At 37.3% G+C, this 14,964-nt stretch overlaps 1 protein-coding gene across 1 annotated transcript in view; it reads right to left on the bottom strand.

Moving 5' to 3' along the window:
- Positions 1–244: 244 nt before the first annotated feature.
- Positions 245–14,964, bottom strand: part of LOC111438610 (exopolygalacturonase-like) — a 38,834-nt gene continuing 24,114 nt past the window's right edge. Inside the window, exon 4 of the mRNA XM_023076478.1 lies at positions 245–313. Coding sequence (XP_022932246.1) covers positions 245–313 — 69 coding nt within the window. The remainder of the gene's footprint in view (positions 314–14,964) is intronic.

Genomic DNA, 14,964 nt, shown 5'->3' with positions numbered 1-14,964 from the left:
GGAACATTAAGGTCTTTACCATTGATCGCGGCTCAGGATCCTAGGGTTCTAAGTCTACTGAAAAACTTTCACCTAGGTCATAGGTAAAATCATCCTAGTTCTAGTTCTAGTTCTCTATCCTTTAACTCAGTATATTCATGTAAGCTTTCTTAGGGAGATAATGCTATCAATCCATTATAATAAAGAATTCATTCTCTAAAGTATACAAGCCAACTTAGTTAGGCAATAATGTCCATCAATAATCTCAAGCACATAACGCATCTTCAAAAAGCATACACGCAAGCTCACTGAAAAGATAATAACCATCAACCACCTAGAACATAAGGAAATAATTCAGAAAACAAACATTTTAAAAGTCTCATACTCAGGCTATTTCAATCATTTTTCACATCATAAATTGCATTCTCATACAAATTACCCTTCTAAAGTCTTAATCATGCCTAGTCTAAAAAATCGAAAAATGGAAAAAAACAGTTATGGCAGTAGCTATGGTGAAGGAATCTTCAAATACACGTGGGTAAGTAAGAAATCAATTAGGTAGATTTTGTGAGCCAATAAGTTTAGCTTAGTAAAATAAGTTATTAACTTGGAACAATTTTAGGAGAATTGTGAGTAGTTATTAACTCGAGCATGTTCAAAAAAAATGGTAAGTGTTTTTCTGAGGAGAATTATTAGTAGATATTAACTTCTGGAGAAAGTTTAGGAAATTAGGTAGTGTTTTCCCGAAATAGTCTCCAAATGTACACTTCATTCACAACAAAGGAATTAAAAAGCATAGCCCTTAAAAGTTATCTAGTACAAAGAAACTCTCCCTCAAATTGTTCTTTTTTATTTTAGTTATTTGTTTTAGTGTACTTCGATGACACAGTCAAAACCAACATATCGAAACAAATGTCTTCACCACAAAAAGCCACGGGAAGAGATGTGGCAAGGATAAAGAGCAGAAAAGAGGGGAGTATAACGCTCCAATGCCAATTACTCGTAACTACCCAACATGATCCATAAAGATGCGTGTTAACTTATAGCCATAAGGCGTGTGGGACCCATCGAGCATGGTGACAACATTAAGGAGTACCATGCAGTCCATGAGAACGTCCTTCTCATATAGGTAGAAAACTATTCGACAAAGAAAGTGTTGAGAGACATAGCAAACAATGCATATGGGTGTGGAACAGGTCAAAGAAGCCAAGGTGCAAACCCTAAAAAGTAAGTTCAAGATTATCTGCATGAAGGATGGTGAGTTGGTAGAATACTTTGCCATGAACTGATCGTCATCAACATCCATTTGCTTGGCAACAAGGTTGAGGAGATCTCCAAAATCTAAAGGTTGCTTCAAGTTGTCCCCCAAGATTCATGTAGATTGTTACCTCTATCAAGCAGTTTGGTGACCTCAAGAACATGTCAATTGAGGAGGTCATTGGTCATCTTAAGGTTCATAAGGAGAGGCTTCATGGCAACGGCGACAGAGATTAGAAGAAACACCTCTTACTCACACACAATGAGTGGCTTAGACAGACAAAAAAAAGATACGGTTGATTCTTCCTAAAGTACGCAACGGCCACAATAAGGAATTGGAAACATTCACAACCACAAAAAGAATGAAAAACATTGTGCTTAAGATTCTTGAGTAGAAAGAAACTCTCCAAGTTATTTTTTATTTTTAAATTATTTGTTTCAGTGCAAGAGTCAAAATCAACATACTTCATTGGTGAGTTGATTGAGGTTTAAAGGGGTAAGTTGGAGGAAAATGAAGTTAAATACAATGATTTCAATTCCATATTCTCAAAGGAGCTTGGAACGTGGGCATGTTTTAAAAAACATCAATAGTACTAGGTTTATTGATTCAACATCTTATCCATGCAACTCAAATGATATGCTCTCATAGTAGGAATTCACAAGTCACTTAGGATTGATCAAGTCCCATGCAACCCAAATGATATGCTCTCATGAGTAGGAATTCACAAGTGATCAAGTCACATATCATTATTTTGTCAAATATTTATCTTCTCCATTAGTAAATTTATGAAGAAAAATTAAAAATATTTTATATTTTAATCATATCAAAACTTATAATGTATGAGATACAATTGAATTAAATCATGCTATTTGTAATTCTTAAAAACTGGGTTGTTTTAAGAGTGTTAGCCTAATAAAATACTAAACTTTATCCATATTATAAATATAGTTTGACGCTACACCACTAATAGCTTTAGATTTTAATATAATCAATAAAGTAAATGGTTAATGAAAATAATCAAAAACTATTAGATAATAAAACATAAAATTACAAAGAATTTAAAATATCACTTCAAATTTTGTAATGTGACCATCTCCGTCAAAATGGTTTGAGAAAGAAGAGAAATTTAGTAAAACTTTTGGGAGAAGAGAATTTTAGTAAAACTTTTGGGAGAAGAGAACTTTGAGGATATGAGGGTAGACTAATGACTACACCAGTACTCACGATGCTCGATGACACGAGAAACTATGTAATTTATAGTGATGCTTCCAAGAAGGGACTAGGATGTGTATTAATGAAGCATAGAAATGTCATTGTATAAGCATCCCGACCATTGAAGGATTATGAATAAAACTATGCCACACATGATTTGGAGCTAGTGGCGATAATATTTGCGTTAAAGATCTCGTGACACATTGTATGGAGAGAAAACTCAGATTTACGCTGACCACAAAAATTTAAAGTATTTATTCACTCAGAAATAATTGAATATAAGACAACGAAGGTTGTTGGAGCTAGTGAAAGACTATGGCATCAACATCCAATACCACCTCGAAAAGGCTAATGTGGTCACAGATGACCTACGTAGAAAAATAACTCATTCATTGGCTTTAATCACTAGAGAGCCTCGGGTACAGACAAATTTTGAACAAGTTGGGATAACGATGGTAATGGAAGGAATCAGAGTGCAACTAGCCAAACTGACAATCCAACGCACACTTAGACGAGTAGGAAACCCTAGGTTAGGAAAAATACTTAATGAGGTAACGACATGACCCGTGGATGGCTTCTCCACATCGTTTAATGGAGGATTACTGTGCCAATGATGTTTGTTCCTACCGATAGTGGAAGAACTAAAAAATGAGATACTAGGCGGGGCACATAATTTCTCGTTCGCCATGCACCCTTGTGGTACCAACATGTATCAAGATTTAAATGCCTGGTATGTCAGCAAATCAAAGCACTTAGACAAAGAATGATGGGATTGTTGTAACCCCTAGTGTGCCAGAATGGAAATGGGAGAATATAACCATGAATTTTATAGTAGGATTGCCAAGAGCGTTGAAGGGTTACACATCTTGAGGTTTGTTGGGAGAGGAGTCCCACATCGGCTAATTATGGGATTGATCAAGGGTTTATAAGCAAGGAATAAATCTCTATTGGTATGAGGCCTTTTCGAGAAACCAAAAACAAAGCCATGAGAGCTTATACACAAAGTGGACAATATCATACCACTGTGGTGGTCCAAGTCTGTAGAATCCTTAAATTTTGAACAAAGAAGTTGTGAGTCTCAAAAGTGCAGTGAAAAGTGACTCAAGTGTAGAACAAAGGGGGGTGTACTTTGTTCGAGGGCTCCAAAGAAGGAGTAAAACCTCGATTAAGGGGAGGCTCCATGGTATACTTTGTTAGAGGAGGGCATTATTGAGGCTTGTTGGGAGAGGAGTCCCACATTGGTTAATTAAGGGATTGATCATGAGTTTATAAGTGAGGAATACATCTTCATTGGTATGAGGCTTTTTCGGGAAACAAAAAGCAAAGTGATGAGAACTTATGCTCAAAATGGCCACTATCATACCATTATGGCGATCCATGATTCTTAACACAGACAAAGTCACTGGAGAGATTTGACAATGATAAGAGTAACTACGCAACATGGCCACCATCTGCCAAATAGTCTTAGAGTACGTCCTTCTCATGTTTGTAGAGAAGGACTCGACAAAGGTACCATGGGAGACGCTGCAAACAATGCATGTGGGTGTGGAACATGTCAAGGATCCGTTAATTAGGCAACATGGTGGAGTAGAGCTCCATTGTCAAGAAGTTTCTTCAAGCTATTTCTCAAAAATTCATGCTGGTCGGACCTCTTTCCTAGTTACCAAGATTATCCAGCGCAATTTTAGGCCATATGGCCTTCTTATCCGCACTAACAACTTGCTCTAGCGTAGGCCAAACATTGCCCCTAATGATTTTCATCTTCACTAGTCTCATATCGGCATGGTTGTTGACTATGCCTAGGATCCTTGCGATATCTATCAAGTCATTGTTGTGATCGCGTATGAGATTGGTCATGAGGGTCAATCTGGTCATAACGTCATTTTTGTCCCAACTTTGGAGCGAATCGTTTCGTTCTTATAAAGTCCCTTGCATACGTAGTGATTGAACATCCTTTTTGAATAAGTTGTGTGAACTCTTGCTATTTGTGGAGTTGAGAATCTTCCAAGTAATGTTCTCCACAAAAGGCATTCTTGAAGTCCATCCACGAGATTACACCTCACTCACAACTAAGAAACTTGTAGGTAAACTCCTGCCATAACTCTATGTTGCCTCCCAGCATGAATACTGCACATCGTATCTTCTGATCATCTGAGCAATTCATCAGCTTGAACACTGTATCCATTGACGACAACTAAAAATGTGCCACTATGGATCCTCCATAGTCCCACTAAAAATATGAGGGTCATCCCCCCAAAGTCTCATAGGTATATTGCCTTTCTGGTTGACGGTGAATCGTTACCCTGTTGAATTGTTACTATTGCTTGCATAATTGCTTGCAGTAATTCCCCCATTAGGGTAGTTGTGGGATTTGGGGCAGCCTAGGGTGGCACTGGCAATGGAGGTGGCCCCGTTTCATCAAGTTGATTGATTGATCCCTTGCAGACCAGACTTCTTCTATCCCTACCTTTACCTCTAGTAGGGGGTCATCCTTTATGCCTTCTTTCCCGACCTCTAGGTGACATAATCTATATACAGCACATAATGTACTAAGCCTATAATACTCACTTACATACATTACATACTCCTCTTCTCAATCTCATAAATACATCAAACACGTCATGACAACTTTGCATTATCATAATCATATTAACATACTTGACATAACATGTCTAACTTTGCATTATCATAACCAGTCAACAACATGCATCATTTAACTAAACAAACTATTATCTTAAAAAAAAAAAAAAATAGTGACGATATGTCTTTGGGAGGATCATGGAAGTATGCTTGGCCTACATCGCAGTCTAAAGGACCTAAAAACTTAGGGCTTTGACACCAACTATAATGCCCTTATTTTTCTTGTCAAAATTAGAGACGTCACCACATGCATGACTTAAATAACATATACAAAAAAATTAAAATAAAACATTTCAAATGAAGCCACGAACTTACACATTTAATTTAAAACAAGAAAATAAAAATAACATAGTCATTGAATAGGAAATTGAAGATCCACCTATCAACTATTAAATGAAAATTAAGGTATACTATTGTCTTATCTTGACTTCCATGGTTGTTTTAGCACTCACTGTCATCCATGCAAGGGAGCTTTGCCTTTACCCAAAAAATAAGAGTAACATATGGCTTGAGTATCATAAAAAATACTCAGTTAGTCACCCTACTATTAGGGTTAGTAATGCAATCACACAATATAATGACGAGACCTATCCTCTAAAACCATAACATGGCCTTGTGATAAGACAATTCTAATTCTCAGCCCAACGATCTAAAACTTTGTTAAAGAAAGAACCTTTGAATCAAAGAAACTAACACCTCCTTATACAATATTCGGATCAACTAAGAGATAAGAGTAGAATTAAATTTCCTCATAACATCAAAGATCTAGAAACAAGATTTGAAATCTTATTCTAAATTGAGTCACTCCAAAATCAAACTTGATCACGACTTGATTGAATACCTCAGATACAATCTACAACAAGAATTGGTTGAAACATAGAAATGAAAAAATGATACTCAAATCTCTAAGGGTGAAAGCGTGAAATTGTGAGCTCAATTTTATTCATAAAAAAAAATATTTTTACATACTAATAAGTTGGTATTTATAGACTCATCACAAAGGAAACTTGAACTCTTCGAATTCCAACTAAAAGAAGTTAGTGGTCATGATTCGTAAGTTACTCCTCACTACCCTTCAAATGTGCACCCAAAAAAGTTATGGTCATTTGGACGAGTAACTTTCCACCCTTTGCCCACTAAAAAAACTTACGGAATTAAAATAATAAATAAAGTTTGCAAATAAATTATCTATCTAGTGTTATTTATAGCAACCTCAATCTTCACATGGTCCGTGCAAATATTCACTTTTCAAGCTTCAAATGGTCATTCCTCAATCGAACCAGCTTGTAACACATGAAATGGACGTTGAATTGAGCCTATCCAATTTTGAAGATGAAGAATAAAGGTTTGTTGAATATTCTTGGCATTGGATCGTGTTATAGGTCCAGTTGGAACATCGGGAACACCATGATCCTTATCATCTTCCCCTCTTTAAAAGGATTATCCTTGAATCAGGAAAGAACTCAAGTCGTCATCATTGAAATGAGAATGTACTAAAAATTCTCCTAGAAGATCACCTTTGTAGGCATTAATATTAATTATTTCAAGAAATTAGTAAGGGACATCCCCACTTTGATGTAACTTTGTTTTCCTTTGAGATAAGAATCACTCCTTGCGAAAAGGTATCCAAACCAGTCACCTGTTTAAAAAATGAGTTCCTTTCATCCTTTATTAATTCTTGAAGCAACTTGAAAATTTTGTTTCTCAGTTCTCTCATTCACCTCTTAATGCAACATTTTGATCAATTCTGTTTTACTTGTGGTTGCTTCAATCACAAAAATATTAGAAGGAATAGGAAGCAAATCAACAAGGGTAAGTAGATTAAATCCATAAAAAAAAACTTCAAAAGGAGAACAATGAGTGATACTATGAATTGCTCTATTATGCAAACTCTACAAATGACAAACATTCGTCCCAAGAATTAATATTGAATAATAGCCTTAAGCAATACTTCTAATGTTCTATTAACCAACTTATTTGCCCATCAATGGATGACGTGTAATTAAAAATAACAATTTGGTACCCAACTTACCCACAATACTATTCAAAATTATCTTAAAATTTAACATCCCAATTGTGAATGTTTGCTGAATCCACCGCACCTAAATGGGGGTGAGAGTTCTCTTATTTATAATCATTTACAGAATACAGAAATATGGTAAATTTTAAATAATATGGAAATAGCAATAAAAGGAAAGAATAATAAATGAATACAATATATTTGTCTTTAATAAAAGGGAAAATATGGTAACCCGTAATGTAAGGCAAATATAGATATTTGCCTTATAATGAACGGTCAACTATCCTTAACACCCCCCGCAAGCTGAGCGTCGGATTTGAACGAACGTGAAGCTTGGATCTGAAAAATTCAAAGAGAGGTTGAGAAATACTCTTTGTGAAGATGTCAGCAACTTGGAGATGAGAGGGTACATATTGTGTGCGAAGTTTGCCAGCGATAACAAGTTCTCGAAGGAAATGATAATCTAGTTCAACATGTTTGGCCCGCTTGTGAGAAATGGGATTAGAGCTCAAAAAAATAGCACTTTTGTTGTCACATAAGAGTAAGGGCTGCTGTGAAATAGGGACCTTGAGGTCATGCAAAAGATGCGTAACCCAAAGAAGTTCAGCAACAGTTGTGGCAAGAGTACGATACTCAAATTCACAGCTAGAGCGTGAGACAGTTGGTTGCTTTTTGGCACTCCAAGAAACGAGATTGTTACCAAGATAAATAGAATAGCCGGATGTAGAACGACGAGTATCGGGACAACCAGCCCAGTCAACATCCGAATAAGCGACTAGCGTACTAGGAACAGTGGATGGACGAAAGGTAAGACCAAAGTGTAGTGTTCCTTTGACATAGCGAAGAATACGTTTGATAGCAAGAAAGTGATCTGCAGTAGGGGCATGCAAGAATTGACTGACAGAATTGACAGCATAGGCAATATCTGGACGCGTAATAGTCAAGTACTGAAGGGCACCAACAAGAGATCTGTAGAGAGTAGGATTAGAGAAAGGAGGACCATCAGCAGTCAGGTGTTGAGAAACAACCATGGGAGTGTGAACTGGTTTGCTATTGAGCAACTGAGCACGAGTAAGAATATCTCGAGCATATTTTAACTGACTAATAAAGAGACTATCAGGAGTGGGTGAAGCTTCAAGACCAAGAAAGTAACTGAGAGAACCCAAATCTTTGTAGAAAACTCAGAATGATGCTTGCGAGTAAAGCTGTCAATAAGAGATGAGTTGTTGCCGCATCAACATAAAGAAGCAAATAGATAAGATTAGATTGCTGATGAAAGACAAAAAGGGACGTGTCAGCGCGACTGCAAGAAAACCCAAGTGTGAGAAGAAATGAGCTAAAACGTTGAAACCAAGCACGAGGAGCTTGCTTTAAGCCATAGAGGGCTTTCTTTAATAGACAACGAACATGAGTGGAAAATCGAGGATCAATATACCCAGGAGGTTGTTCCATATGAACACGTTCAATAAGAGTTCCATTGAGAAAAGCATTCTTGACATCAAGTTGTCAAAGAGGCCATTTATTTGTGACTGCAATAGAAAGCACAACACGGACAGTGGTAGCTTTGACAACCGGACTAAAAGTGTCAGTGTAGTCAAGACTAGGAACCTGAGTATAACCTTTGGCAACAAGACGAGCCTTGAAACGCTCGATGGATTCATTAGGCAAATATTTAATACGAAACACCCATTTAGAGCCCACGATGTTGGTGTTGGCAGGGCAAGGACCCAAAGTCCAAGTATCATTTTGTTGTAACACTCAAATTTCTTCATCCATGGCAGCCACCCAAGCAGGATTCTTAGCCGCAGATTTGAATCCTTTTGGCTCAGTGGATGCAAGAAGAGCAGAAAGAAGTCCAGATGAGCCCAAAATACCAAGATTTTCTGGATGACGAGTCTTGAATATACCATCTTTGGCTCGTGTGATCATAGGATGAGTGCCCAAAGAAGAGAAATCAACAGGAGATTCAATAGAGGTCGAATTAGAAGTCGAGGGTGGCAAAGTGGAACCTGCAAGAGAAGTATCAACCTGCACAGACTCATCTACAAGGTTAGAACAAATATCACACGGGGATGTACTGGATCGAGGAATGTGCGGTGATGAAGTTGTAGGGGGGATGAATCAATATGATGAAGATGTGGTTCCAAGAAGTTTGAAATAGGAATAGAGGAAAGAGGTTGGGCCTGGGAGCTAGGGATAGTAGGAAAGTGAGTTTCATCAAATTGAGCATGGCAGGTGATATATAGCTTAGTGGTGGCAGGATCAAGACAGCGGAACCCTTTATGAGCAGGACTATAACCCAAAAAAATACAAGGAATGCTGCGGAGAAAGCTTGTTAGGCATATAATCACGCAAATAAGGATAAACACGACAACCAAAGGGATGAAAATTATTATAATGTGGAGTGTAGCCATAAAGGAGTTCAAATGGCGACTTACCTCCAAGAAGTGGAGTAGGCAACCGGTTGATAATATAAGCTGCAGTGCTGAAGGCGTCAACCAAAAAACGAGGAGAAAGATGAGAGTGAAAGAGAAGGGCCAAGCCAGTCTCAGTCACATGACAATGTTTTCTCTCAGCACGACCATTTTGAGCAGGTGTATATGGACAAGAGAGTTGATGGTGGATGTCAGAATTACATAAATGAGTTTTGAAACAAGTACTAGTAAATTCGGTACCACCATCGCTTTGAAATACCTTGATACGAGAAGAATATTGATTTTCCACAAATTTTTGAAATTGAAGAAAAATATCAAAAAAATCATATTTAAATTTTAAAGGGTAAAACCAAGTGAATCGAGAATAATCATCAATAAAATAACATAATAAAGAAAACCCGAATTTGATTTGACGGGAGAAGGACCCCAAAGATCATAATGAATAAGATCTAACACATTAGATGACCTACGTTCATTGCGGGAATAAGGCAATCGATGACTTTTCGCAAGCTGACAGTATTACATAATGATGGAGAAGGGAATAAAGTCGTAAGAGAAAGATGACCTTTTCTATTTAAAAAAGAAATAACATAATGATTCACATGACCTAGACGAGCATGCCATAAATCATATGAAGCACGTAAAAATTTGTTTCTAAGGGCTGAAATAAAAGCAGAGTTGCCGCGCTCCAGCACATATAGCCCTCCATCTCTTTTACTGCGCTCCAACACATTCTGGATAGTAATAAGATTATTAGTAAATGTAACGGAGAGAGGAAAGTCAGACGTTAATTTACTTATGGAAAGAAGATTTTTAGTGAGGTGAGGGACAACCAAGAAATCTAATAAGTGAATATTTGGAACAGGAGAAAGAGTATCGGTGTGGGTAATGGGTAGGGGTGCACCGTTTTCTACGATCACAGAGTCCTTACCCGTGTAATTTTTAGACTGATCCAAAATAGATGGGTCGGCAGTCATATGGGTCGAAGCTCCAGTGTCCAAAAACCAATCAGCAGCATCGGGTCTAGCAATAGAACATGACGTGTTAAAGGCTTCGGCAAGGTGAGCATGAGGAGAATCAGGTCGAACATACCATTGGTTGCAGCGGTTAGCATAATGGCCCTCTTTGCGGCATATTTGGTAGTGAGGTGGTCGACGACCTTGACTTGAGTGGGTTCGTTCTTGACTAGAAGAGTTATTTTTGTGAGAATAAGAACGACCTCGCTGGTTGGTAAAGGAAGCAGGGTGGCTTCCATGGGTGCGACCACAATTAGTGGCTGTGAATGCTGTAGGAGTGGAGTCAGAGGACTCAAGGGAGCGCTGGAACAACTCAAAACTTTCAGCTTTAGAGACTAAATCTGCAAAACAGGGGATAGGGGTGAGAGTCATCTGAGCAGTAGAAAAAGTTGAAAATTCGGTGCCGAGTCCACGACGGAACCAGTGCACTTTATCAATGTCCTCGACCGGTCTGCCAATGACATGAAGTTGGTCACAAATTTTTTTGAAGACACGGGCATACTCAGCAACAGGTTTGGTGCCACGTTTCATCAACTGCAAGTCATCCTTGAGTCTCAGTTCACGAGCTTTCGACTGATGGCTGAACGTAGTTTCCAACGCAAGCCAAACATCACGTGCAGTAGAGAGACCAACAACAACAGCCATGGCTTCCTCAGGGAGAGAGGAGAGCAGGAGACAGAGAAGTCGTTGATCGACTGCTCTCCATGCCAAATATTTGGGGTTGAGTGTTGAGGAGGTTTCTGGTTCAAAATGAGGTGGTGGAATCATAGTTCTATCGACATAGCCCAGCATGTCTTGACTCTCAAGGAGAGGGAGAAGTTGGCTTTTCCAAAGAAGATAATTGGAGGAAGAAAGTTTGATGGTGATCATATGGATTAGAGTATTGAAAGAAAGAAGATGATAAGAAGATTCGGAAGCCATAGAGAAGAAAGGATCAGGGTTGTTAAACCAAAAGGGCTCTGATACCATGTGAATGTTTGCTGAATCCACCACACCTAAACGGGGGTGAGAGTTCTCTTATTCATAATCATTTATAGAATACAAATATGGTAAATTACAAATAATATGGAAATAGCAATAAAAGGAAAGAATAATAAATGAATACAATATATTTGGCTTTAGTAAAAGGGCAAATATGGTAACCCGTAATGTAAGGCAAATATAGATATTTGCCTTATAATGAACGATCAATTATCCTTAACACAATCACTAACAATAATTCTAGAGATTCCATGTAATCTTAGTGCTTACCTAAAGTGGCTTTTCATCATCTGTTTTGTTGCATTCAATAAAATGAGCCATTTTACTAAATCTATATACAACAATAAGAATACTATCTTTACCATTTTTAATGTGCTCCACAGCAAAAACAAAATTATTCTTTACCATTTTTAGTGTGCGGCAAAGCGAGAACAAAATTCATAGATATATTAGTCCAAAGTTCATCTGGTACATTTAAAAGAGTATACAATGTATTTGGTTGTGATATAGACTGAGTCTCTTTACATTTAAAATATTTGCTAAAAAATTATAAACATCGTGTTTCATCTTCGGCCAAAAGAATTGTTCATGCAACATATTATAAGTTTCATTAATCCCAAAAATGTCCCATTAAGCCAATCCCATGTATTTTTTTTTTTAACAAGAAAATCACTTAGAGAGCATTTATGAATACAAAGCTTACTTAAGAAGAGTTATGAAATTCCTACAACATTGTGACTAGTCTCATGCTTATTTAATCTCTTTAGGCCCCAAGTATAATACACTTATGGTTGGAATTATTAACATGCATACGTGAGCCCATAAGTATTACTTGCCTAGAATCCATGTGATTACTTATTTGGTTATTGCGTGCTCTCCTGAGTTTGATTTTTAGTTATTAGGAGGCTCTGAATTTTTCGAAAACTCACCGGTAAATCTGAAAAAATTAAGGTAAGTATTAAAATCAAAATAAAAAACAAACAAAAGAAGACCTTGAATGGGCCAAAACTAGAACTCCTAGGGACCTTGACGCGCCCTCAAGCACACTAGGACCGTTTTCCACACGCACAACCACGCGCAAAAAGTCACGTGTGGATAGGTCGGTCAGCATGCGGTCAGAGCATGGTTTGCCTTTGAATGTTCTTAGAGAAACATGTGTCACGTTTAGAGTGGCACGCAAGATTGGGTCGATTCAATTTGCAAGTTTCAGGTCGATTCAATTCGCGAGTTTCGTCTTTCCGCTTAGTTTTCCTTTCGAATCCTTCTGGAAAGGCCTTTAAATCCTTGAAATCATTTGTTAGGGTATTGAAATAACTTTCTTAAGACTCTTTTCTTTGCATAAATGCCTTTAATTCTTTTCCTTGGTTTCTAAATAACTCTAATTTCTAAGAGTTTCAATTCTATCTCTCTAGAATCTAGTTCTAGAAGTACTGGAGTTCTCTTCTCTGATGGTCTCTCGAACTCCACTGATGGTCTCTCATGATCCAGCAATATTTAGTGTACTAGAAGCATTTTGACATTTGTTATTGTGAAACCATTCTTACTCTAGCTCCCTATTTTTATCTCAGTTTATTTATGCATGCTCCAATAAGGATGGCAAGGAGTCTATTTTTCTATTGAAATATAGTTGCTACGACATGCATAACATGACTATAAAATATAAAATACTTTGATTTAATAGTTTATAAATAATGTCATGGACACTTTAATAATAAAAATCTTAAATCAATCCAAAACATATGAAAACAAGAATAAACCATGTTTAAAAAATCTAGGAAATTAAAACAGAGAAAATAGAAAACAATGCTCTGATCGGTAAGGGACCTTTCTTTTTAGAATTCATTTTCAGAGGTAATTTTACCAAAATATATGTGTTTCCTTATTTACTTATCATTTCTTTTTATTTTATTTTATTTTGTAGTTATTTCATAATTACCTTGTCTTTATTGTCTTGAATAGCTCGCTAGTATAAGAATTGCTTTATCCATGTATTAGTCTATATTCATCGTAATTTAGTCATTTTCCCAAATAGTTTACCTTTGTGTGTAATAAACAAGAATGTTTCTCAGGGTAAAATCAATGAGTTTAGTGTGTGAGGTCTTTACCATATGTAACTATTGTTTGTACCATATGTAAGCTATCATTCTATCAATTTATCACAAACCTATCCCTTTCTACCCATAACCTAACCGTATTCTTTCATCAATCTCTCTTATCCATATCACTCCGATATGTAACCTAACCTTAACGTTACATGAACGTATCTTACTCCTATCGTTACATTTCGTTTTGTGTATCCTTCTCGTAATCCTATCTCAAACATATCATTGAACACATCGTACTATAATTATTATCATACAATTCACATATTATAACATATACATAACATATAAGAAGCATATCGATCTACAGACAATTCACACATATTGTTAAGGATAGTTGACCGTTCACTATAAGACAAATATCTAGATATTTGCCTTACATTACGGGTTACCATATTTGCCCTCTTATTAAAGGCAAATATATTGCAATCATTTATTATTCTTTCCTTTTATTACTATTTCCATAATATTTGTAATTTACCATATTTCTGTATCCTGAAAATGATTATAAATAAGAGAACTCTCACCCCCATTTAGGTGTGGTGATTCAGCAAACATTCACATGGTATCAGAGCCCTTTCGGTTTAACAACCCTGATCCTTTCTTCTCTATGGCTTTCGAATCTTCTTATCATCTTCTTCCTTTCAATACTCTAATCCATATGATCACCATCAAACTTTCTTCCTCCAATTATCTTCTTTGGAAAAGCCAACTTCTCCCTCTCCTTGAGAGTCAAGACATGCTGGGCTGGCTATGTCGATGGAACTATGGTTCCACCACCTCGCTTTGAACCAGAAACCTCTTCAACACTCAACCCCAAATATTTGGCATGGAGAGCAGCCGATCAACGACTTCTCTGTCTCCTGCTCTCCTCTCTCACTAAGGAAGCCATGGCTGTTGTCGTTGGTCTCCCTACTGCACGTGATGTTTGGCTTGCGTTGGAAACTACGTTCAGCCATCAGTCGAAAGCTCGTGAACTGAGACTCAAGGATGACTTGCAGTTGATGAAACGTGGCACCAAACCTGTTGCTGAGTATGCCCGTGCCTTCAAAAAAATTTGTGACCAACTTCATGCCATTGGCAGACCGGTCGAGGACATTGATAAAGTGCACTGGTTCCTTCGTGGACTCGGCACCGAATTTTCAGCTTTTTCTACCGCTCAGATGGCTCTTACCTCTATCCCCTGTTTTGCAAATTTAGTCTCTAAAGCTGAAAGTTTTGAGTTGTTTCAGCTCTCCCTTGAGTCCTCTAACTCCACTCCTACAGCATTCACAGTCACTAATCGTGGTCGCACCCATGGAAGCCACCCTGCTTCCTTTAC

The sequence above is a fragment of the Cucurbita moschata genome, unplaced genomic scaffold (genome assembly GCF_002738365.1).
Source record: "Cucurbita moschata cultivar Rifu unplaced genomic scaffold, Cmos_1.0 Cmo_Scf00078, whole genome shotgun sequence".
Classification (NCBI taxonomy): Eukaryota; Viridiplantae; Streptophyta; class Magnoliopsida; order Cucurbitales; family Cucurbitaceae; genus Cucurbita; species Cucurbita moschata.
The sequence above is the reverse complement of the archived record's forward strand: the minus strand, read 5'-3'. Positions and strand labels throughout refer to the sequence as shown.